The 26779-nt window shown below is 47.0% G+C and overlaps 1 protein-coding gene across 3 annotated transcripts in view; it reads left to right on the top strand.

Annotated features, from left to right (window-relative positions):
• FBF1 (Fas binding factor 1) overlaps nucleotides 1-26779 on the top strand; it is a 506392-nt gene that overhangs the window by 75161 nt on the left and 404452 nt on the right. For all 3 annotated transcript variants that reach the window (XM_069200193.1, XM_069200194.1, XM_069200195.1), the window contains exons 7-9: nucleotides 17928-17978; nucleotides 18579-18723; nucleotides 23950-24030. In XM_069200193.1, coding sequence (XP_069056294.1) covers nucleotides 17928-17978; nucleotides 18579-18723; nucleotides 23950-24030 — 277 coding nt within the window. The remainder of the gene's footprint in view (nucleotides 1-17927; nucleotides 17979-18578; nucleotides 18724-23949; nucleotides 24031-26779) is intronic.

Raw genomic sequence — 26779 nt, 5'->3', positions numbered from 1 at the left:
TTGGAGATGCATGTCCTCCCACCAGGCAAAGCAATGATGTAGGAAGTTGGCTCTGTATGTGCTATTTCAAAGTAAGGAATAGCATGCACAGAGTCCAAGGGTTCCCCTTAGAGGTAAAATAGTGGTAAAAAGAGATAATACTAATGCTCTATTTTGTGGTAGTGTGGTCGAGCAGTAGGCTTATCCAAGGAGTAGTGTTAAGCATTTGTTGTACATACACATAGACAATAAATGAGGTACACACACTCAGAGACAAATCCAGCCAATAGGTTTTGTTATAGAAAAATATCTTTTCTTAGTTTATTTTAAGAACCACAGGTTCAAATTCTACATGTAATATCTCATTTGAAAGGTATTGCAGGTAAGTACTTTAGGAACTTTAAATCATAAAAATTGCATGTATACTTTTCAAGTTATTGACAAATAGCTGTTTTAAAAGTGGACACTTAGTGCAATTTTCACAGTTCCTAGGGGAGGTAAGTTTTGGTTAGTTTTACCAGGTAAGTAAGACACTTACAGGGTTCAGTTCTTGGTCCAAGGTAGCCCACCGTTGGGGGTTCAGAGCAACCCCAAAGTCACCACACCAGCAGCTCAGGGCCGGTCAGGTGCAGAGTTCAAAGTGGTGCCCAAAACACATAGGCTAGAATGGAGAGAAGGGGGTGCCCCGGTTCCGGTCTGCTTGCAGGTAAGTACCCGCGTCCTCGGAGGGCAGACCAGGGGGGTTTTGTAGGGCACCGGGGGGGACACAAGTCCACACAGAAATTTCACCCTCAGCAGCGCGGGGGCGGCCGGGTGCAGTGTAGAAACAGGCGTCGGGTTCGCAATGTTAGTCTATGAGAGATCTCGGGATCTCTTCCGCGCTGCAGGCAGGCAAGGGGGGGGTTCCTCGGGGAAACCTCCACTTGGGCAAGGGAGAGGGACTCCTGGGGGTCACTTCTCCAGTGAAAGTCCGGTCCTTCAGGTCCTGGGGGCTGCGGGCGCAGGGTCTCTCCCAGGCGTCGGGACTTTGGATTCAAAGAGTCGCGGTCAGGGGAAGCCTTGGGATTCCCTCTGCAGGCGGCGCTGTGGGGGCTCAGGGGGGACAGGTTTTGGTACTCACAGTATCAGAGTAGTCCTGGAGTCCCTCCTGAGGTGTTGGATCTCCACCAGCCGAGTCGGGGTCGCCGGGTGCAGTGTTGCAAGTCTCACGCTTCTTGCGGGGAGCTTGCAGGGTTCTTTCAAGGCTGCTGGAAACAAAGTTGCAGCCTTTCTTGGAGCAGGTCCGCTGTCCTCGGGAGTTTCTTGTCTTTTCGAAGCAGGGGCAGTCCTCAGAGGATGTCGAGGTCGCTGGTCCCTTTGGAAGGCGTCGCTGGAGCAGGATCTTTGGAAGGCAGGAGACAGGCCGGTGAGTTTCTGGAGCCAAGGCAGTTGTCGTCTTCTGGTCTTCCTCTGCAGGGGTTTTCAGCTAGGCAGTCCTTCTTCTTGTAGTTGCAGGAATCCAATTTTCTAGGGTTCAGGGTAGCCCTTAAATACTAAATTTAAGGGCGTGTTTAGGTCTGGGGGGTTAGTAGCCAATGGCTACTAGCCCTGAGAGTGGGTACACCCTCTTTGTGCCTCCTCCCAAGGGGAGGGGGTCACAATCCTAACCCTATTGGGGGAATCCTCCATCTGCAAGATGGAGGATTTCTAAAAGTTAGAGTCACTTCAGCTCAGGACACCTTAGGGGCTGTCCTGACTGGCCAGTGACTCCTCCTTGTTGCTCTCTTTGTTCCCTCCAGCCTTGCCGCCAAAAGTGGGGGCCGTGGCCGGAGGGGGCGGGCAACTCCACTAAGCTGGAGTGCCCTGCTGGGCTGTGACAAAGGGGTGAGCCTTTGAGGCTCACCGCCAGGTGTCACAGCTCCTGCCTGGGGGAGGTGTTAGCATCTCCACCCAGTGCAGGCTTTGTTACTGGCCTCAGAGTGACAAAGGCACTCTCCCCATGGGGCCAGCAACATGTCTCTGGTGTGGCAGGCTGCTGGAACTAGTCAGCCTACACAGACAGTCGGTTAAGTTTCAGGGGGCACCTCTAAGGTGCCCTCTGTGGTGTATTTTACAATAAAATGTACACTGGCATCAGTGTGCATTTATTGTGCTGAGAAGTTTGATACCAAACTTCCCAGTTTTCAGTGTAGCCATTATGGTGCTGTGGAGTTCGTGTTTGACAGACTCCCAGACCATATACTCTTATGGCTACCCTGCACTTACAATGTCTAAGGTTTTGTTTAGACACTGTAGGGGTACCATGCTCATGCACTGGTACCCTCACCTATGGTATAGTGCACCCTGCCTTAGGGCTGTAAGGCCTGCTAGAGGGGTGTCTTACCTATACTGCATAGGCAGTGAGAGGCTGGCATGGCACCCTGAGGGGAGTGCCATGTCGACTTACTCGTTTTGTCCTCACTAGCACACACAAGCTGGCAAGCAGTGTGTCTGTGCTGAGTGAGAGGTCTCCAGGGTGGCATAAGACATGCTGCAGCCCTTAGAGACCTTCCTTGGCATCAGGGCCCTTGGTACTAGAAGTACCAGTTACAAGGGACTTATCTGGATGCCAGGGTCTGCCAATTGTGGATACAAAAGTACAGGTTAGGGAAAGAACACTGGTGCTGGGGCCTGGTTAGCAGGCCTCAGCACACTTTCAATTGTAAACATAGCATCAGCAAAGGCAAAAAGTCAGGGGGCAACCATGCCAAGGAGGCATTTCCTTACACAACCCCCCCCCAAACGAAAGAGGATGAGACTAACCTTTCCCAAGAGAGTCTTCATTTTCTAAGTGGAAGAACCTGGAAAGGCCATCTGCATTGGCATGGGCAGTCCCAGGTCTGTGTTCCACTATAAAGTCCATTCCCTGTAGGGAGATGGACCACCTCAACAGTTTAGGATTTTCACCTTTCATTTGCATCAGCCATTTGAGAGGTCTGTGGTCAGTTTGAACTAGGAAGTGAGTCCCAAAGAGGTATGGTCTCAGCTTCTTCAGGGACCAAACCACAGCAAAGGCCTCCCTCTCAATGGCACTCCAACGCTGCTCCCTGGGGAGTAACCTCCTGCTAATGAAAGCAACAGGCTGGTCAAGGCCATCATCATTTGTTTGGGACAAAACTGCCCCTATCCCATGTTCAGAGGCATCAGTCTGCACAATGAACTGCTTAGAATAATCTGGAGCTTTGAGAACTGGTGCTGAGCACATTGCCTGTTTCAGGGTGTCAAAGGCCTGTTGGCATTCCACAGTCCAGTTCACTTTCTTGGGCATTTTCTTGGAGGTGAGTTCAGTGAGGGCTGTCACAATGGATCCATATCCCTTCACAAACCTCCTGTAATACCCAGTCAAGCCAAGGAATGCCCTGACTTGAGTCTGGGTTTTTGGAGCTACCCAGTCCAGAATAGTCTGGATCTTGGGTTGGAGTGGCTGAACTTGGCCTCCACCTACAAGGTGTCCCAAGTAAACCACAGTTCCCTGCCCTATCTGGCATTTGGATGCCTTGATAGAGAGGCCTGCAGATCGCAGAGCCTTCAAAACCTTCTTCAGGTGGACCAGGTGATCCTGCCAGGTGGAGCTAAAGGCAGCAATATCATCAAGATAAGCTGTGCTAAAGGACTCCAAGCCAGCAAGGACTTGATTCACCAACCTTTGGAAGGTGGCAGGGGCATTCTTTAAACCAAAGGGCATAACAGTAAACTGATAATGCCCATCAGGTGTGGAGAATGCTGTTTTCTCTTTTGCTCCAGGTGCCATTTTTATTTGCCAGTACCCTGCTGTCAAGTCAAAGGTACTTAAGAATTTGGCAGCACCTAATTTGTCTATGAGCTCATCAGCTCTTGGAATTGGATGAGCATCTGTCTTGGTGACAGAATTGAGCCCTCTGTAGTCCACACAAAACCTCATCTCTTTCTTTCCATCTTTGGTGTGAGGTTTGGGGACTAAGACCACTGGGCTAGCCCAGGGGCTGTCAGAGCGCTCAATTACTCCCAATTCCAGCATCTTGTGGACTTCCACCTTGATGCTTTCCTTAACATGGTCAGATTGTCTAAAGATTTTGTTCTTGACAGGCATGCTGTCTCCTGTGTCCACATCATGGGTACACAGGTGTGTCTGACCAGGGGTTAAGGAGAAGAGTTCAGGAAACTGTTGTAGGACTCTCCTACAATCAGCTTGCTGTTGGCCAGAGAGGGTGTCTGAGTAGATCACTCCATCTACTGTGCCATCTTTTGGGTCTGATGACAGAAGATCAGGGAGAGGTTCACTCTCTGCCTCCTGATCCTCATCTGTTACCATCAACAGATTGACATCAGCCCTGTCATGGAAGAGCTTAAGGCGGTTCACATGGATCACCCTCTTGGGGCTCCTGCTTGTGCCCAGGTCCACCAGGTAGGTGACCTGACTCTTCCTTTCTAGTACTGGGTAAGGGCCACTCCATTTGTCCTGGAGTGCCCTGGGAGCCACAGGCTCCAGAACCCAGACTTTCTGCCCTGGTTGGAACTCAACCAGTGCAGCCTTTTGGTCATACCAAAACTTCTGGAGCTGTTGGCTGGCCTCAAGGTTTTTGGTTGCCTTTTCCATGTACTCTGCCATTCTAGAGCGAAGGCCAAGTACATAGTCCACTATGTCTTGTTTAGGCTCATGGAGAGGTCTCTCCCAGCCTTCTTTAACAAGAGCAAGTGGTCCCCTTACAGGATGACCAAACAGAAGTTCAAAGGGTGAGAATCCTACTCCCTTCTGTGGCACCTCTCTGTAAGCGAAAAGCAGACATGGCAAGAGGACATCCCATCTCCTTTTGAGTTTTTCTGGGAGCCCCATGATCATGCCCTTTAATGTTTTGTTGAATCTCTCAACTAAGCCATTAGTTTGTGGATGGTATGGTGTAGTGAATTTATAAGTCACCCCACACTCATTCCACATGTGCTTTAGGTATGCTGACATGAAGTTGGTACCTCTGTCAGACACCACCTCCTTAGGGAAACCCACTCTGGTAAAGATACCAATGAGGGCCTTGGCTACTGCAGGGGCAGTAGTCGACCTAAGGGGAATAGCTTCAGGATACCTGGTAGCATGATCCACTACTACCAGGATATACATATTTCCTGAGGCTGTGGGAGGTTCTAGTGGACCAACTATGTCCACACCCACTCTTTCAAAGGGAACCCCCACCACTGGAAGTGGAATGAGGGGGGCCTTTGGGTGCCCACCTGTCTTACCACTGGCTTGACAGGTGGGGCAGGAGAGGCAAAACTCCTTAACCATGTTGGACATATTGGGCCAGTAGAAGTGGTTGACTAACCTCTCCCACGTCTTGGTTTGTCCCAAATGTCCAGCCAGGGGAATGTCATGGGCCAATGTTAGGATGAACTTCCTGAACAGCTGAGGCACTACCACTCTCCTAGTGGCACCAGGTTTGGGGTCTCTGGCCTCAGTGTACAGGAGTCCATCTTCCCAATAGACCCTATGTGTTCCATTTTTCTTGCCTTTGGACTCTTCAGCAGCTTGCTGCCTAAGGCCTTCAAGAGAGGGACAGGTTTCTTGTCCCTTACACAGCTCCTCCCTTGAGGGTCCCCCTGGGCCTAAGAGCTCAACCTGATAAGGTTCAAGCCCCAAAGGCTCAGTTCCCTCAGAGGGCAGAACTTCTTCCTGAGAAGAGAGGTTCCCTTTCTTTTGCTGTGTTGCAGTTGGTTTCCCAACTGACTTTCCTGTTCTCTTGGTAGGCTGGGCCATTCTTCCAGACTCCAGCTCTACTTGTTCACCCTGTGCCTTGCACTGTGCTCTTGTTTTCACACACACCAGTTCAGGGATACCCAGCATTGCTGCATGGGTTTTTAGTTCTACCTCAGCCCATGCTGAGGACTCCAGGTCATTTCCAAGCAGACAGTCCACTGGGATATTTGAGGAGACCACCACCTGTTTCAGGCCATTGACCCCTCCCCATTCTAAAGTAACCATTGCCATGGGATGTACTTTTCTCTGATTGTCAGCGTTGGTGACTGTGTAAGTTTTTCCAGTCAGGTATTGGCCAGGGGAAACCAGTTTCTCTGTCACCATGGTGACACTGGCACCTGTATCCCTCAGGCCCTCTATTCTAGTCCCATTAATTAAGAGTTGCTGTCTGTATTTTTGCATGTTAGGCGACCAGACAGCTAGTGTGGCTAAATCCACCCCACCCTCAGAAACTAGAGTAGCTTCAGTGTGGACCCTGATTTGCTCTGGGCACACTGTTGATCCCACTTGGAGACTAGCCATACCAGTGTTACCTGGATGGGAGTTTGGAGTGGAACCTTTCTTGGGACAGGCCTTGTCTCCAGTTTGGTGTCCATGCTGTTTACAGCTATGACACCAGGCCTTTTTGGGATCAAAGTGTTTACCCTTGTACCCATTGTTTTGTGAAGAGGCTCTGGGCCCACCCTCCTGTGCAGGTTTTTGGGGGCCTGTAGAAGACTCTTTACTATTTTTAGTTTTGGTTGTCTCATCACCCTTCCCCTGGGGAGTCTTTGTGACCCCTTTCTTTTGGTCACCCCCTGTTGAAGTCTTGGACACCCTTGTCTTGACCCAATGGTCCGCCTTCTTTCCCAATTCTTGGGGAGAAATTGGTCCTAGGTCTACCAGATGCTGATGCAGTTTATCATTGAAACAATTACTCAATAGGTGTTCCTTCACAAATAAATTGTACAGCCCATCATAATTACTTACACCACTGCCTTGAATCCAACCATCTAGTGTTTTCACTGAGTAGTCTACAAAGTCAACCCAGGTCTGGCTCGAGGATTTTTGAGCCCCCCTGAATCTAATCCTATACTCCTCAGTGGAGAATCCAAAGCCCTCAATCAGGGTACCCTTCATGAGGTCATAAGATTCTGCATCTTGTCCAGAGAGTGTGAGGAGTCTATCCCTACACTTTCCTGTGAACATTTCCCAAAGGAGAGCACCCCAGTGAGATCTGTTCACTTTTCTGGTTACACAAGCCCTCTCAAAAGCTGTGAACCATTTGGTGATGTCATCACCATCTTCATATTTAGTTACAATCCCTTTAGGGATTTTCAACATGTCAGGAGAATCTCTGACCCTATTTATGTTGCTGCCACCATTGATGGGTCCTAGGCCCATCTCTTGTCTTTCCCTCTCTATGGCTAGGATCTGTCTTTCCAAAGCCAATCTTTTGGCCATCCTGGCTAACTGGATGTCCTCTTCACTGGGGCTATCCTCAGTGATTTCAGAGGTGTTGGTCTCTCCTGTGAGGGAACCAGCATCTCTGACTATTATTTTAGGAGTCAGGGTTTGAGGGACCCTGTTCTCCCTAGATAGGACTGGTAGGGGGGAATTTTCCTCCAAGTCACTATCCTCTTCCTCTGAGTTGCCACCCTCAGAGGGGTTGGCCTTTTCAAACTCTGCCAAAAGCTCCTGGAGCTGTATTTTGGTAGGTTTGGGGCCCATTGTTATTTTCTTTATTTTACAGAGTGACCTTAGCTCCCTCATCTTAAGATGGAGGTAAGGTGTGGTGTCGAGTTCCACCACAGTCACATCTGTGCTAGACATTTTGCTTCTAAAAGTTAGAATACTTTTTAAGAATCTACAACTGGTTCTAGAATCTAATTCAAACTTTTACAAACTTTTAAACTCTAAAAGAAATGCTAAACAGGATCTAACACAAGGCCCTAGCAGGTCTTTTAAGAATTTAGAAAACTTTTCAAATTGCAAAAATCAATTTCTAATGACAATTTTGGAATTTGTCGTGTGATCAGGTATTGGCTGAGTAGTCCAGCAAATGCAAAGTCTTGTACCCCACCGCTGATCCACCAATGTAGGAAGTTGGCTCTGTATGTGCTATTTCAAAGTAAGGAATAGCATGCACAGAGTCCAAGGGTTCCCCTTAGAGGTAAAATAGTGGTAAAAAGAGATAATACTAATGCTCTATTTTGTGGTAGTGTGGTCGAGCAGTAGGCTTATCCAAGGAGTAGTGTTAAGCATTTGTTGTACATACACATAGACAATAAATGAGGTACACACACTCAGAGACAAATCCAGCCAATAGGTTTTGTTATAGAAAAATATCTTTTCTTAGTTTATTTTAAGAACCACAGGTTCAAATTCTACATGTAATATCTCATTTGAAAGGTATTGCAGGTAAGTACTTTAGGAACTTTAAATCATAAAAATTGCATGTATACTTTTCAAGTTATTGACAAATAGCTGTTTTAAAAGTGGACACTTAGTGCAATTTTCACAGTTCCTAGGGGAGGTAAGTTTTGGTTAGTTTTACCAGGTAAGTAAGACACTTACAGGGTTCAGTTCTTGGTCCAAGGTAGCCCACCGTTGGGGGTTCAGAGCAACCCCAAAGTCACCACACCAGCAGCTCAGGGCCGGTCAGGTGCAGAGTTCAAAGTGGTGCCCAAAACACATAGGCTAGAATGGAGAGAAGGGGGTGCCCCGGTTCCGGTCTGCTTGCAGGTAAGTACCCGCGTCCTCGGAGGGCAGACCAGGGGGGTTTTGTAGGGCACCGGGGGGGACACAAGTCCACACAGAAATTTCACCCTCAGCAGCGCGGGGGCGGCCGGGTGCAGTGTAGAAACAGGCGTCGGGTTCGCAATGTTAGTCTATGAGAGATCTCGGGATCTCTTCCGCGCTGCAGGCAGGCAAGGGGGGGGTTCCTCGGGGAAACCTCCACTTGGGCAAGGGAGAGGGACTCCTGGGGGTCACTTCTCCAGTGAAAGTCCGGTCCTTCAGGTCCTGGGGGCTGCGGGCGCAGGGTCTCTCCCAGGCGTCGGGACTTTGGATTCAAAGAGTCGCGGTCAGGGGAAGCCTCGGGATTCCCTCTGCAGGCGGCGCTGTGGGGGCTCAGGGGGGACAGGTTTTGGTACTCACAGTATCAGAGTAGTCCTGGAGTCCCTCCTGAGGTGTTGGATCTCCACCAGCCGAGTCGGGGTCGCCGGGTGCAGTGTTGCAAGTCTCACGCTTCTTGCGGGGAGCTTGCAGGGTTCTTTCAAGGCTGCTGGAAACAAAGTTGCAGCCTTTCTTGGAGCAGGTCCGCTGTCCTCGGGAGTTTCTTGTCTTTTCGAAGCAGGGGCAGTCCTCAGAGGATGTCGAGGTCGCTGGTCCCTTTGGAAGGCGTCGCTGGAGCAGGATCTTTGGAAGGCAGGAGACAGGCCGGTGAGTTTCTGGAGCCAAGGCAGTTGTCGTCTTCTGGTCTTCCTCTGCAGGGGTTTTCAGCTAGGCAGTCCTTCTTCTTGTAGTTGCAGGAATCCAATTTTCTAGGGTTCAGGGTAGCCCTTAAATACTAAATTTAAGGGCGTGTTTAGGTCTGGGGGGTTAGTAGCCAATGGCTACTAGCCCTGAGAGTGGGTACACCCTCTTTGTGCCTCCTCCCAAGGGGAGGGGGTCACAATCCTAACCCTATTGGGGGAATCCTCCATCTGCAAGATGGAGGATTTCTAAAAGTTAGAGTCACTTCAGCTCAGGACACCTTAGGGGCTGTCCTGACTGGCCAGTGACTCCTCCTTGTTGCTCTCTTTGTTCCCTCCAGCCTTGCCGCCAAAAGTGGGGGCCGTGGCCGGAGGGGGCGGGCAACTCCACTAAGCTGGAGTGCCCTGCTGGGCTGTGACAAAGGGGTGAGCCTTTGAGGCTCACCGCCAGGTGTCACAGCTCCTGCCTGGGGGAGGTGTTAGCATCTCCACCCAGTGCAGGCTTTGTTACTGGCCTCAGAGTGACAAAGGCACTCTCCCCATGGGGCCAGCAACATGTCTCTGGTGTGGCAGGCTGCTGGAACTAGTCAGCCTACACAGACAGTCGGTTAAGTTTCAGGGGGCACCTCTAAGGTGCCCTCTGTGGTGTATTTTACAATAAAATGTACACTGGCATCAGTGTGCATTTATTGTGCTGAGAAGTTTGATACCAAACTTCCCAGTTTTCAGTGTAGCCATTATGGTGCTGTGGAGTTCGTGTTTGACAGACTCCCAGACCATATACTCTTATGGCTACCCTGCACTTACAATGTCTAAGGTTTTGTTTAGACACTGTAGGGGTACCATGCTCATGCACTGGTACCCTCACCTATGGTATAGTGCACCCTGCCTTAGGGCTGTAAGGCCTGCTAGAGGGGTGTCTTACCTATACTGCATAGGCAGTGAGAGGCTGGCATGGCACCCTGAGGGGAGTGCCATGTCGACTTACTCGTTTTGTCCTCACTAGCACACACAAGCTGGCAAGCAGTGTGTCTGTGCTGAGTGAGAGGTCTCCAGGGTGGCATAAGACATGCTGCAGCCCTTAGAGACCTTCCTTGGCATCAGGGCCCTTGGTACTAGAAGTACCAGTTACAAGGGACTTATCTGGATGCCAGGGTCTGCCAATTGTGGATACAAAAGTACAGGTTAGGGAAAGAACACTGGTGCTGGGGCCTGGTTAGCAGGCCTCAGCACACTTTCAATTGTAAACATAGCATCAGCAAAGGCAAAAAGTCAGGGGGCAACCATGCCAAGGAGGCATTTCCTTACAAATGAGTACTGTGCTCCCGGCCTCAACCCCTTCAAACCGTTTCAAAGGATCACCTATCCTGTTTTGACCAACCAAAGTCTTTGCACAGGTCACCGCTGCTTTCGGGCCGGGGTCAGCAGGGAACAGCTGCATCGGACATGCCCAGCCTTGGCTTCAACAGATCAGCAAAAGATTCTTGCTACCCTGCCGACTCCCACAACATCAAAGTCAAGCCTACCTTTTGAGTCGTTAGCTTCCTTGTCGAAACACCCCTGCACTTTGGCACCAAAATCGGCATCTTAGGTTCCAAGACACTCTGCATCTAAACCTTTGGTATCAAAGTCTGGGTTGGAGCCGAAATCCTACTCTCTCTCCTAACACACACTCAGATCCAAACCTGTGGAACCCATGCTCCAATGACTGCAGGAAGAATGACTCTAGGCATCAACACCTAGCCATACACCTGGAAACTGGTGGTATTCTAGCAAGACCACCTCATACTGGAGCACATCCATCCAAGAGGCAATTGACATTTGATGAGGCTTTGGGGATAACCATCCCACCAAAGCACAGGGAGAAGGCGGACAAGGTTACAGGCCCACTGTGCCTCAGCCCACCACTTCCTGTTGCATCACAGGCACACTACCCACGCCTTCACCTCCTTTACAACAGCAATATTCTCCAGAGGGTTGCATACACTTTTTCATGGGAGAGAGGGATGACAGAGATCAAGTCTCCATTTTGCCACATGATGATCCGTGGGACACCTATGACACTGATCCACCTGCAGACACAGGGGCAGACCTGTATCTGGCCAAACCTCTTCCAGATGATACCACCACCTATGACAACATCATGGGAACGGCTGCTGTGTATTATAAGATTTAACTCCACACCAAACCACTGGAGGATGATTTCCTATTTTAAACCCTTCCTTGTACCCAACACTTGGCACTATACCTGCTGATGCTCAATGGCATGCTTAGGCACACATCAGATTTTTTAAAGGATCCAGTCAAAGCCTGCTTGAACACGCCAATGGTTGATAAGAAATGCAAACCTTCCCTATCTGATCTAACATACATAAAAGGTCAACTACCACCTGACTCTTTAGTAATCACCACTGCAAAGAAAATGGCAAATTCACAAACATCTGGTGAGGTGCCCCTACTGGCTAAAGAAAGCAAGAAAATAGATACCATGTGTAAGTGCTTGGCTGCCTAGTCTGCTAACCAGTGGCCTCCTCTCTTGCTACGATAGAGCCCACTGGGATGAGAAGGAGGGGCTCCTCCAACATCTCCCAGAGGAATACGAAAAGAGGGCGTATGAAATTGCCTCTGAGGGTAAACTATTAGCTACGACTTCTGTTTGCTGCACCCTCAATGCGGCTCGTACCACAGCTAGAGGCACTAACTCTAGTATTCTCCTTAAACAGCGTGCCTGACTTAGGCCCTGATTCAGTTCCTGACGTAGGGGGTTACTCTGTGACAAGAGTGACAGATATCCCACCCCGTATTACTTTTGTGATAGAGTATTCCCTGTAGCAAGATCTAAAGCAGGTCCTTAGTCTCAAGTTTCAAACCTGAAGTGCAGCAAAACCTCTTTGCACTTTCCCTATGATGGGGAACATCTCTTTGGACCTCAAGTAGACCCACTACTTGAAAAAATAAAAAAAGACAGCAAAATGGCCGAAACCATGGCATCGTTGCAGACAGCCTCGCCACGTGGTTCCTTTCGCTGCTCCCCTTATTGTGGAGCACCAAAACCCACCTCTATGGGACACCTCTACTGGGTCACCGAGACCAATATTGGATCTCAGACTCCAACATCAATACATTTTTTCAGAGCATTTTCACATGGTCACTCATAACTGTCAGTCGTATTAAGATCTCCATTGAATATAATGGGATTGCTATACGATGGACGGGATATATGCCACATCTGTGATGGAGGAAAACCCCTCCGTCAAGGTCATAATAAGGCCCACTGTCTGTTGCCACCTCATCACAGACTGGATGCCACTTTCCACACGGGAAACAGCTGCCTTCATGACCTCAACCTACTCCGGCTCACCCACTGTCCCCTGCCCACACTACATCTTCAACCTGAGTCAAAAGGAGATATGCAGTTTCCTCACGCACGTCTGCCACACCTCCATCAAGACTGTCACCTTCCCAGAAACATGGAAGCAATCAGAGATCAAACCACTCCTGAAGAAACCCTCAGCCGACCCCAGTGAGCTCATATATAACCACCCCATCTCTCTACTCCCCTTCCCAGCTGAGGTCCTGGAAAAAGTCATCAACAAGCAACTCTCCGAACACCTCCAAAGACACAGCCTTCTTGACCCCTCCCAATGCTGTTTCCTCTCCAACCACAGCACTGAGACTGCTCTCATCAGGAAACAACATCAGGACTCTCCTAGACCGCTATGAGAAAGCTGCTCTTATCCTCCTAGACCTCTCTGTTGTGTTTGATACCATCTCCCACTTCACCCTCACTTCCAGACTCCACCACATTGGGATCCAAAGCAACGTCCTCAAGTGAATCCATGAAAAGCCTACATCACCCCCCACCTCAGAGAGCTACACTGTCTACCAGTGCACAAGAGATGCAAATTCAAGGTCCTCACCATCGCATACAAAGCCCTCCACAACATCGGGCCCAAGCTTTTAAACCACAGACTCTCCTTCCATCAGCCAACCAGAGTGCTTCGCTCAACAACTCTTGCCCTTGCGCAGGTCCAAAGAATCCAGTGCAGCCTCAGCGGAAGTTGCTCATTCTTCTACCTCACTACAAAGTCCTGGAACAACCTCCCCCTCCACCTGTGACAACGCATACCCTCCTCGACTTCACGAAAAAGCTCAAAACATGGCAGTTTAAGGAGTAGACACTGATGCACTACAATCCTCCCAGAGGGCCTCGATACCCATCGGGGTGATTAGCCGCGCTTTAGAAATTGATTGATTGTTACTTATTTCATTACACACCTTTGGTCTAACTTTATAACTAACTCTATACGACGACATCTAGCAGCAGTTGCCACATATCTACAAATCACACAGCACACATCCCTATTTAGGATTACAGTCCTCAAGGCCTTCCTTGAAGGTCTTAAGAGTCAGTCTTCCTAGGGTACCACCAGCTCCCTCTTCGAATCTCAATATTGTAATACCAAAATTAATTTGCCTTCCATTCAAACCCCTCCACTCCTGGTCCCTCCAGTTTATGTCTTCAGTTATCATGAATAGTTGCTATCACTTCACTCAGTGAACTTCAGGCATTAACCTTAGAGGAATCTTTCTTCCAGCTACGTAGAGAAAGAGTGATACTGCATACCAAAGGTGGTGTCTCAATTCCACCTTAATCAGTCTATTGAATTAAAAGTCTTTTTTCCTCAACCTGACTCTGTTGCCGAAAGGGCTCTACACACCTTAAACATAAAACAAGTCCTCATGTATTATATTGATAAAACCAAATCATTTAGAAATGTTTGCCTTTTCAAAACCTAACAAAGGAAGGGCCATTTCTAAATTAGGCATTGCATGTTGGATTGTTAACTGTATCCAGATATGTTATGCTAAAGCTTAAACCTATCACTCCTAGAGCACACTCTACTCATTAAAAAAAAAAAGAAGCTTATTTGACCTTTCTAGGGAATATACGAATAGCTGACATATTTAAAGCAGCTACATGGTCTACACTGCACACATTTACAAAGCATTACTGTAGGGCTTGCTGGCTTGTCAGCAAGCCAGTGGGGGCCAAGCAGTTCTACGTACATTATTTCAAACAACTGTAACCCCCACTAGTTAGTCACTGCATATGGAGGAAGACCACTTTACAGCCTATGCTAAGAATGTGTATCTACAGCCACACATGCCTCAAACAGAAAATGTTTCCCAGTAAGCATCTGTTCATGGCATGTAGTGCCGTAGATTCCCATGCGCCCACCCTCCTCCCCGGACACCTGTGGGTACAGATAATTTTATACATTATCACAATTTTTACAGTATGGACACCTTACTATACTACATTCTGCTCCTTATAACTTCCGCACCTGCCTCGTGGGAAAACAATCTAACAATAGAGCCGATGAGCATTACCAGCAAGAGGAGGAGTCTTTCTTAGAAGAAAAAAACGTGAACACTGAATGGTGGGATTATGCTAAGCATGTGAATCTGCACCACTACATGCCACAAACATATGTTAACAGGGTAAGTAACATTTTAGTTTTCTATCCTGGGAATGTTCTTTGATTTTATAAACAGCCCAAACTACTCCATTTGAATCTAGGAGCATAGTTAGAAACTGGCCAATCTGATCTTTATGTGGACCTTCCCTGCTATTTCTACTCGTGCCTTTAGGCAGAGTGGCACGCCTTCATTCCTGAAATTAGATGTGCTATAATTCCTCAATACAGGGGGTAAGTTCTGCCCACATCTTTTCTTGTTTTTTAATTTCTTTGGAAAGTTGAGATGGACTTTTCAGCCAGATTAATCTTATTTGTCAATGTGTATTCCTGAATGTCTGATACAAAAAAAAAAAGAAAAAAAAAGAAACTGAGTATATACTTCCAATAGACATGTTTCTTTATGAAGCACTTGGAGATTATTTTTATTGTGGTACAACAGATAGTTTTTTTTAGGGTTTACCTCATTGGTGTTCCATAGTAGCACCTTCAGGCAATGGCAAATTGTTTTTTTAATATACGGCCTTTGGTACGTCCCCTTGGAAAAGTAAATACCCTGCAGGTGTAGGAAAACTTCCACTTTCATAGCAGAGTTTAAGAAAACAGTTCCCCCTGCTTTTCTAGCAATACAAAAAACAACAAAGATTATTTCATTTAGGGGGAAGCTATCATCTGAGCTTGAACTTCACTCTCCAGCAGGAAGTATGGGAGCTCCTTTTTGTTCTATCCGTTCTCTAGCTCAGATTCTATCTGCCCTGGACCCAGGAGACTGGATGGTAGTTTTGGACTTGCAGGACACTTACTTCCACATTCCCATCCTGCCTGCCCACAGACGTTACTTGCGGTTCACAGTGGGGCACAAGCACTTTCAGTTCACCATGACCCCCTTTGGCCATACCAGTGCTAGCGATGGTCGCAGCTCATCTGCCCAGATCAGAGGTTTTAGTCATCCCCTATCTCGATGACTTGCTGTTGAAGGCAGGCTTGCCCCAGGCTGTGTCTTCAACCTCCAGACTGCAGCAGACCTCCTGCATTTGCTAGGGTTCACTATAAAGGTGTTGAAGTCACATGTGACTCCCTCTCAGAAGCTCCCTTACATCAGAGCTGTTCTGGACACAGTGCAGTTTCAGGTTTATCCTCTTGAGCGGTGAGTCCAGGATATTCAGGCTGTGAAGCCTCTATCTTGGATTTCAGTGAGAATAACTCTGAGTTTGCTGGGCCTCACTATCTCATGCATCCTGCTGGTGACACATGCCAGATGGAATATTCGGGTTCTGCAGTAGGACCTGATGTTCTAGTGGGCGCAGCATCAGGGGAATCTCTCTGACATGGTCCAGATCTCAGAGACAACTGCGCAAGATCTGCAGCGATGGCTAAGAAACCTCAATCGGGTCAGAGGCAGAGCCTTCCCCCTTCCCCAACCAGATCTGACAGTAGTGACAAATATGTCACTCCTGGGATGGGGTGGCCACCTGGGAGAGGCAGAGATCTGAGGCATCTGGTCTCCGGCGGGATCCAGACTCCACATCATCCTGTTGGAGTTCCGGGCTATCAGACTAGCATTGAAAGCATTTCTTGCGTTTCTCAAAGGGAAGGTAGTGCAGTTGTTCAGGCACAACTCCACGTCCACGGGGTATGCAACAAGCAGGACGGGGTAGATTTGTGGACCCTTTGTCAAGAGGCTCTGTGCCTCTGGACATGGCTGGAACAACAGGGCATTTCCCTGGTGGTTTAACATCTGGTGGGCTCTCTGAATGTCAGAGTGGATGAACTCATCCGACAATGCTTGGTCAATCACGAATGACATCTCCATCCGGACGTGGCGCAAGGTCTCTTTCAGCAGGGGGGAGAGTCTTGGTTAGATCTGTTCGCCTCCACAGAGAACACGCAATGTCAGCAGTATTGCGAGTTGGAGTTTCTATGTTGGCACTCATTCGACAACGCTTTTAATCTCAAGTGGAGCTCAGGCCTCCTATATGCCTTTCTGCCCATACCACTTCTGCACAGAGTTCTCAAGAATGTCAAGAATGACCAGGCCCAAGTAACCCTTGAGGCTTTGGACTGGGCACAAAGTGTCTGGTATACCAAGCTATCGAGCATGCCCATCGGTCCTCCAATCAGACTGCTCCTTCAGGAAGATCTTCTGTCACAGCAGCAGGGGAAAGTTCTCCACCCAAACCTGTCCAGTCTCTGCCTTCTTGCATGGAGATTGAGCGGCGGCAGTTGACCGCTTTTGACCTTCCGTCCAAAGTTTGTAATATTATCTTGGCAGCCAGGCGTCCCTCCACCAAAACAGTATACGCCTGTCATTGGGATACATTTGTGGCATGGTGCACTGACAAGTCTGTTGACCCCCCTCTCTCTGAAGTTCTGTTGTTTATACTTTCGTTGGCCCAGCAAGGATCTGCTTTGGGCACTCTCAAGGTTATTAGTCTGCAGTCTATGCACTCTTATGACCGCCTGATCAGCGTTCCTTGTTTAAATCTCCTGTTGTGAATAGCTTTTCTGGAGGCCTTACTCATATGTTTCCAAAGTGGTGCTTCATACATGGGCTTCCTTTCTTCTGACAGCGATTACACCCTTCCAAGTAGGCCACATTTTACGGTACTTACCTTTGGTCACGCCTTCTGGAGATTCCTACCCATCTTCCCAACTCTGCGAACTGATTTCTAGGGACAGGGCCTCCCCTTTCAGGCCCCTAGTTTTGATGCACCGGTGGTCAGTTTCTTTATGGTTCTGCGCTTCTATACTTTCTACCAGAGTGGCACCCAATAGGACCTGCTGCAACATGTCTGGCGTGGACGACGCTGACGATGGACGCCAAGACGTGTGAAGAGGTACTGTTCGAGAAAAGGGTCCAGTTCCAGACTGATGCCTGGGGGAAATTCTAAGGTAAGGAATCTGCAACTAGACTTTGTCTCTACCAGAAAAGGCATTACCGAAGGTAAGTAACTTGTCTAACACCACCTTACTTAATGCTAGAGAATGTGGAATGGCAGAAGCTGTGTATTGTATACATAAAATATTACAGAAATTGACAGTTTGAAATGCCAATTTTAGCCATCATTAGCAGATAATATCAAAGAAATATAACAGTTACATTATGCAGCTTTCAAACATACTTCCTACAGCAACACGTTTAAGCATATTTTCATGCTAAATACACAGATGTGTTTGAGTATAAACTCTGCCAGAATTGTTTTTTTTGTCAATGCTTTTGTCAAATAGCTATTGACCCTCTAATACGTCTCCGTTTTCTGTGACTTACAGGAGTCCGATGTATCTGATGTGGACCCACTTGCTTTGCTGCAGAGCATGCAGGTAAACTAGTCTGTGCTATTTATTTAAATGCGTATGCTTAGTTGGTCCTTCAGTCTTTCAAAAACAACTCATTTGCCGAGTGTCTCCCTTCTGGTTATCCAGCACCTCTGGTACCAACACAATCAATCATTTCCTCACACGCAACACCATGTTGCACAGGCAACAGCTGGGCAAGATACTTTGGCACGTGCAAAACCCGAACAGCACAGGCAGCATTAGTACACACGTACACGGAAAATGTAGAGCTGAGAAAGCAGCATTGTAGACGGACCACACACAGCCTGAGTAGATGTTGTGGGAAAGTTTATTTTTTGTTAATAGCTGTTTGTCACTTGTCACACTTCACTCGCAATTGGATCATATTGTACTCATCTATGGCCAACACGTTTTTTTTCTCTTCTTAACGTTTTAGTCCTCTTCTTGTATTAGAGCCTGAAGAACTAGCTAGATTATATACTCTAAAGCCTGCATTCTTCCAGCTTAACCTACAATTATGTTCGAAATAGTGTATTTGGGGCTAATGCCCAGTTCTCCTGGTGAATGTGCATTTTACACAGCTCCTCTTTTATCATGACGTGTCTTCTGATTTCCTCCCTGTAGGATATGGATGACATGGATGCTGATCTTTTTGGTGCCAAAAACCCCAGGTCCGCTGCCAGTAGAACTGCTACAAAAGATTCCGGAATAGTTGGAGTTACTGGCGATTCTTTAAAATCTGCAGGAAAGACGGGAGCCTCAGGGAAAGGTAGGAAATAAAACAACAGCATTATCACACTGCTTTATGGCTAGCTGCCCTGCCCTGGTCCGCTCAGCATAATCTACATTCCTTTCACTATGGCAGCCAGTTCCCCAGTGTTAGCTATTAATGGCAATGTATTCTTGTAATGACTCTCATAGGTCCTCTTTGCTACTTTTTGTAATGTTATGTTGCCACCTGCGTGGTCCTGCAGCATCACAGTGCAAAGGCAGTGGTCCAGGCCCCTCATGATTATGCATCAGTTCCACAGCGTTTGCTCTCGGCCTCCTTTCATTCAGCATACAGCTTTGTCACACAACCTCATGTTAGCCTCAAATGCCTCTTGAATGCTGTTACCTGTAACAGAACCCTAGAATCTCCAGTGCTAATCCTCACTGCCATGGTCCTGTTAGTGCAATGCTATTTATGTTCCTGTTCCCCTTCTTGCATTAGCTGTATCCTGTGCCTCTCCTTATGAGCCTCATCACTCAACTGCCGACCCCCTGTGAAGCAGTTCCCCACCCACTAGACTGTCTCTGTGTTGTATTCCCTTCAGCCTGACCCCTTAGCTCATGATGAACTGCCCTCTGTATTTTGTTCCCTATTATTTATCTGCCCCTCCACAACGTGTACTGTAAGTGACTTTCTCTCTCCCCAGGTAGTTGGGAATTGCCTGTGCCAGCGATAGGCCCACACATGCTTTTCAGACATATGTTTTCAATTTACTGTTTACAGTCAAGCCCTTCCTGAACTAATTTCCCAATGAGGCAAATCCCCACTAGTGCATAACAAACTATTCCCAGCCAGTTCCTGTGTTCTTCCACGTATCCTCTGCTCCTCATTTCGAAGGGGTAAGCTGTGGGTGCATGTGTATTTGAGCATCTGAAAGATTAAAAGTACCAGGTCAAAACCTTTGGGCACATGGTGTGCCAGATGACTTTTTTGCACTCCTGACAAGGTATAACAAGTGCAACTCAAGAATTACTGTCATCATAATTCTATTGTGCATGACTGCAGCACCTAGTATCAGATAAGCAGCTGAGGCCAAGTCCACTAAGAAAGTAAATAGGCCTTTGGCCCAGTCCATTCAATAGGAGATGGAACCACTCTCCCTCCAGGATACCAGCACCTACTCATTGGTACCAGTGTTACCTGGAACTGATGAAGCTGCACTGACCATCCCAAATAAATCTCCATCCTTCCACATGTCAACATATGGTGCACCACTAATTGGAGGAATCAATACTAAAAACAGTACCCCACTATGCTTGATAGTCCTTTCTCGTGCACACAAATACAGGCACACTAAGATAGCTAAAACTGAGAACAAGCACTGTCAAGACTGATATGTCTCATCTTTGGGAAAGTGTTGAATAAGTGCATATTTGTGTGCAGGGAAACAGATGAAAACTCAGATTTCTGCAAGCGGGAGCTGTTTGATGGCTCCCACTTGCAGCAAGTGGAGTGTTTGCTCTGACTTAGTGGGAGCTGTTAAAGCTCCCGCCAAGTGAGAGCAAATAGCTATGTTCCAGGGGTGGGCACCCCGCGACATAGCAGGAGCTGGCCCTGGGGCTGGCAGTTGCCAGGGGCATTATTGGCTCCCTGAGAGGGTAGGCTCAGCCCCCCTCCAACCTGAAGTAGCCTGGGGTAGGGGGGGGGGGGGGGGTAGTTGGTTGTAGGAGGCCGTCTCAGTATATGCTGTATACCTATAGGTGAGGCACCCTGTACAGTGTTCAGGCAACCCTTAGTGATAGTGTAGGATGTTCTAAATAACCAGTGCTCTCATAGGGGTTGCTGTAGAGAACAGCTAAGGCTTATCCAGGAGGGTGTAAAGCAATTGCAAATACCACACAGGTCAGTCAGTGAAGTACACACAGGAAAGAACCACACCAGTGTTAGGAACATTTGTTTATTATAACACACACTCTAGGACTAACTTAGGTATATCTCCTAACCGGCAATATGGTCATACAAAAATATACTTAGCAACAGGTTAATAAGGGCATAAAGTAACATGGGCCCCTATTGGGGGCCAAACCATATACTAAAAAAATTGAATGCGAAAATCGCTCCCAACCCACACTACCACCCAAGGACCCTCGGGACTGGGAAAGTACTAAAACCCAAATGTAAGCAGGTAGGATTCCACAGGCGCACGTATGCAGAGTAGAAATTTTGGGTCAGTGTCCATAGGCTAACATGGGGAAGTTGCGGTCAGGGTATTCGCCTTTTACAACCCTTCCCAGAGGACCCCATGGAAACCCATTGGGACAATGGAGGGTGGATAGTGCCCCCATCCATGGGTACCCAGAACAGTGGAGTACCTACATCAGGGAGCCCAGGTGCATAGGGGTGAATTTGTGTCCAACCAAAGTTGCAGCAGGAACCCTCCTACTGGTTACAGTTTTTCTTCTGGTTTCAGCAAAGAACAACAGTGATTCCGGTGTCCAGGTTGCAGACAGTTCCTGAAGTCTTGCAGAGTGATCTAGGGTCCGACTCTCGGGGAGCCCTTAAATAACCCAGGGAGGGGGCTAGATACTTATTTACTGCAAGGACCCACCTATCAGAGGGGGTCTGGGACGTCACTCAGCTGGACTAACAAGTCAGATGTCCCCAGGGGCCTCTGCTCGTCTTATTTCCAAGATGGCAGAATCAAGTGTCCACCTGGCAGAGCTCTGCCCACCTCCCGACAGAAGGAGCTGGACAGGGGAGTGGCCACTCCCCTGTCCTTTGTGTGGTTTTGTGCCAGAGCGGGAAACCGGGGGTACCTGCACTGGGGCAAACTGGTTTATGCAAGGAGGGCACCAAATGTTCCCTTCAAAGCAGTCTGGTGGTGCTCAGAGGCATCGTCACCCCAGCCCAGAAACACCTATTTCTAAAGAACCTCACACCTCTCTCCTACAGGAATCCTTTGTCATGCCTTCCCCTCCCCGAGTCAGGCTCAGCAGAAGAAGGGCAGGACAGTGTCTGGGGTCGGCAGCAGCATGAATTGGTCTGCAGACCCTGCAAGTCTGTACAGGCAGACATTGGGGATCTCCTAGGGAACCCCCAAAGTACATGGTAGCATACAACTGGCACTGGAATCGGTGCAGTTGCATGATTCCAGCATGTTTGACACCAAACATGCCTATGTTCGGGAAAGCCATTATGTAGATGGACCACTCATGTTGACCAGTGTCCACTACATACCTTAAGATGGCTTCCCTGCACTTACAAAGCCCAGGCAATGGAGTCTGCCCATGCAGAGGTGCCTCTACAAACACACTTAGAACCATGCACCTTGCAGAGGTGCTCCTACAGATACCCTTAGAACCATGCACCCTGACCTTGGGCTAAAGGGGTCTGCCTCAGGGGGACTTACAAGGTCAGAGTGCAGTGACCATGATATAAGGCAAACCTTATATCTGGAGTGAAAGGTGCATGCACCATTTCACACAGGCTGCAATAGCAGGCCTGTAGTCACAGTTTGCATAGGCCCTCATGGGTGGCACAATACATGCTGCAGCCCATGGGGGACTCTGGGTGCGCCAATATGCCAATTGTGGGGTGTAAAAGTTATCTTACAACTTAATTTAGGGGTGAAAGCACTGACAATGGGGTCCTGGTTAGCATGATCTTAGTGTACTAAAGTCCAAACACACTGACACCATGCAAAAAGTGAGGGTAACTATGACAGAAAGGTGGTACTTTCCTACAGTGGTCCCCGGGGGTCCGTGATAATTAAAGCCCCGTAGAGTTGACGATCCCCGGGGCTGTAGGGAGGGCTTTGCGCCCTGCCCTCTCCCCTCCCCCATCCCCCTGCATTCCTTATGATTTTTGCCCCGGGGAGGTGGCAGTTTCCGGGGCATAAAAATGCCCTCTGAGGGGGGGCCCGGGGGGGCATGCCCCCCCCCCCTCCATTATTTCAACATGCCCCCGGGACCTGGCCCACCTGCGGGCCTCCTAAAAACAAGTGGGAGTCTGCATTTGTTTTTTGTTTTTTAAGTTTTGCCCGAATTCACTCGAATGTCGCAAATTCATGGCAAAAATGTTTAAAAAAGTGATTTTTTGCCTTGGTAGCACAAGAGCTAAGGGGTCAAGGTGTCCCAACCCTGGCCCTTTTCTCTTTTTTTTCTTTTTTCCTGGGACTCGGCTGAAACAGAGTCCCAAGATGGCTACCAACACTTCCTTGTTTGAAGTGTTGGCAGCCAATCCGATCTCTGCAGTTCTCTGCACAAGCTCCTATTATTCGCAAAGTCATCAAGTAGGATCCGGGACCCTTTAGATACAATTTGTTTTCTCCTTCAGTATCTCAAAGACTACTGCATGGATTTACACCAAATAACCAAAAGCACAATCTGCAGAACAAAATCTAGCTTTCTGCCCAAATTTGATTTGATTCTATCCAGCAGTTTGGGCCGTAGTCGTGTTCAAAACTCCTATGGGCATTAACATGGGAAACGCACATTTTCTGAAACCTCACTTTTTTCTTTGTGCTTGACAGATCCCCCCGAAATTTCCCATGTGGAACAAGAATCACTTACACACTTAAAAAAACTTTTTAGTGATGATTCGTCAAGTGGCACCAAAGATAAAGGCAAGTCCAAAAATGCTTTTTCTGTGGAAACATGGTCCTAACTACAACTACCTACTGTCGACCGCCAGTAGGTAATATAAGTATACAAATACATTTATATAACTAGGGCTACGGATCCATGGCAACGCACTATAGTGTTGATTTAAACTGTCTGTTGTACAGCACAGTGATTGCGTGATCAAGGCCGTTGTTCGGCCCAAACTTTCTTGTGATTCGGTTCAACGCCTGAGTGAGTGTTTTCATGGAGATTTTGGAATATATATATATATATATATATATGTGTGTGTGTGTGTTAGACAATGCGTGCACCCCTCAGGCTTATAATGCATTTCTATTTTTCATTGGCAAGTGATGCAAAGCTTGATATACATTTTATTTTTCTGTTATCACTTTACAGGCCTTAGAGGTACCGCAAAGAAACCAAAAAAAACAGTTCAACCTATTATCTATGATTGAGCACCATGAAAACCCGTCTGTGAAGGGCTAAACTGTAAAAGATACTGAATATAGATAAAATGCAGTGTGTCTCCTTGGTGCTGTAAAAGGAACATACAGCCCTGCATGAGTGGCTTTCTAGGCCCACTCACTAGAATTGACATCTGCATAAAATCACTTGCTCATGCAGGAAAACCTAATGTCCAATTCTTACATCTCCATAGAAATATCACAGGTGACTATCAAGAAGCAGCTCTCAGCTCCAGCAGACTCCAGTCGCGAATACAGAAAGCTCTCCTTCGATGGTAGGTTCAGCCTGAGTCCTGGATGAGAATGTGTTTGTGTGCATGATTTGAGGCGTATGTTGAGGGCCTTTGTATGTCTGTGTTGGGGTGCTCTCTCTGCATGCAGCATATTGGTGTTGCAGAGCTCTGGCTGTTTTAATCGAGTCAAGTGTAGAAGCTGCCTCGTTTTGATGCAGGCCAGATCCTGAGGCTTGAGGAGAGTGGAGATGCTTTAGACTACAGGAAAGGTCAGATCCCAGGAATTTGTGAAACTGGACCTAAAATAGAAGAGGTCAAGTCATGAAGCCTGAAACAAGTGGTTGTGCCTTTTTTTGTTCATGTCCATGGGAGTTTTGGAGAAAAGAGGACCTTCCTTCTTTAGAAACTAGTCCTCTTTAGGGAGGATTGAGCTTTCTCTCTGTTATTCAGTGGATGGTAGATGCTGGGATCCAGAAGGTGAGGGGCATCATCCTGTTTTATGTAATGGGGCCGGCTGTAGGTCTGTCTCCTTTAGAAGTAGAGGCCTCCTCTACAAGAAGGTGAAGTTTCAGAGGCCTGGCCCCCTTTAGGTAAGGCAGATCAGGCCTATGGACAGTGAGGAGAGTGAATATGTTATCTTTAGAAAAGAAGTGAGGCCAATGAGACCTAGGGAAGAGTGTCCAGGCCTATTTTAGTAGTTGCAGTAAGGGAGGGAGTGGCCTCCTACCACCTTAGAATAGGGTAGGTCACACCGTAGATGAAGGGAGATGTGTAAGCAGTGGAGGGGTAACTCTGTGTGATCAGTGACACGTTTTAGGCAGGCAGGAGTATGCAAAAATGTGAGTTATCTTCATTAAAACACCCATCTTTAAAATAATTATTTATGAAGATTTTAATTTATATAACAAACAGTATAACTTCAAATAGAGTGCAATTACAATCAACCAGCAAGGGAAACCAAAGTATCACAAAAGGTAATGCAGACATTTTCTGAACATTGTCATCCCAACTTGACTCTGACAATGAAAATATAGAATATATGAAAGTGGAAGAGGTAGAGGTGGGGGTGTTTAGATAGAAGAGAAATAGCAAACAATTCAAACATTGCTTTCTTTTCAAACTCCAATGAAGCATCTCATCACAGTGGTCGGCAAACATAAGGTGTGTAAGGCAAGAATCAATGTGAGTAGTTCATAAACAACTATCTATGATTTACTGGCTTGACTGAAGAGCCTCTCTTGTTCCAGAGAGCTTTATTGCAGTTTTGTCACAATTTTATGGAACTCATGTCTATGAATCTGTTTAGAGTGATCCCTGTAACTGCTCATATATGTCAATTTTTTCATTGCCTATAAATATTTTTTCATATGACACTATATGAATACATTCCATTAGCCATTCAACGTACAAACATACCATAAACAACCTCCTATGTCTCAATATGCATACCTTGTTTGTCCTATAGAGGTAGCTGTCCACTTATGGTAATGGTTCGTAATTCTCAAATTATTAAAAGCGTCATGGGAAAGAGTCAGATGTACCATGGAAGGGATAGGGAAGACAGCAGATGCAGGCAGTATCCCAAACTACCCTTCATTGAGAGTCTAATATAGAGTGTTTCCATACTGTGTGTAGTAAATCGTAGTTATTTATGTAAGTGATCAGACCTAAATAGCTTGAGAGGGGTTCCATAGTATTTATACAACATTTTAAAATATGCAAATTTCACTTACTTCTCTGACACATTTGAATCGAGTTGCACGAAGAGAAGACCTGTCCTCTTCCGAGTATACATAATTAAATATATTTTGCCAACAGAGATGTGAGATTGATGCCACCCCATTTGAAAACAAATGATTATTAAATAACCCATTAAGAAAAAGAAATAAAACCCTCTAAAATGCTTCCATGTTATAATAGTTGAGTGGGCATTGGTGAGATGTGTATGAGGTGTGATCAGAGTAGGCTGTTCATACAGTATTTGCATTATAGTGGCTGAGGCTCTCACAGATTGCTACATGTCACTATTTCCTAAGCCATTTATTGCTTTATTGCATCATCGATGGTGCAAGAGTTAAAGGGGTGATCACCCATCACAGTCTCCTACTAGGAGACAGCACAAGGTTGTCCCACACACATTAATGTTAAAGATTAACTCTGCACTCTTCTTAGTCACTCTTATATATTAATTGGTAATTTAAGATTGCTTTTATTAGACACAGGTTTTATAAGTGCAGGAAAATCCAATGTTATTTTTTGACAGTTCCTTTATGAATCATTCCTTTTAATATTAAACTTTGTAACCAACGTGTTTCGTTAAACTAGAATTTCTTCATACTACATATTATCATCACCATTAAAAACCTTTCATATATACTATTAAACAATACATATGTTTAACCCTAATTCATTCGATACTTATGTAAGTCTACATTGCTCAAGAGGAGCATTGCTTAAGAAACTTTTCTCACCCTCGTGTGACCAAAATAAGTGAACGTTCTTATCACAAGCTATTATAGGCCTCAAAAAAATCATTAAAATGTTACTAGACCTGCGGGTCGAGTACCTTGAACAATCTACTCGACCTAACTGTAATGTACTTGACCCGGAAACGGGTCTCGACTTGTGTGATCCTATGCAAATAGTGTTGCCTTTTTCTTCATCCTCACATATTAGTGCACCTTTTAAATATGCAAATTCAGTATTGCTGCTGTTAAAAAGTCCTCTTTTGTTTGATTAAATACAGCTAACATTTGCTCTATGTATAATAAATCTAGTCCACATATAGGGT

Source organism: Pleurodeles waltl, chromosome 7, assembly GCF_031143425.1.
Source record: "Pleurodeles waltl isolate 20211129_DDA chromosome 7, aPleWal1.hap1.20221129, whole genome shotgun sequence".
Taxonomy (NCBI): domain Eukaryota; kingdom Metazoa; phylum Chordata; class Amphibia; order Caudata; family Salamandridae; genus Pleurodeles; species Pleurodeles waltl.
Note: the sequence above shows the minus strand (reverse complement) of the source record. Positions and strands in the feature narration are given on the sequence as shown.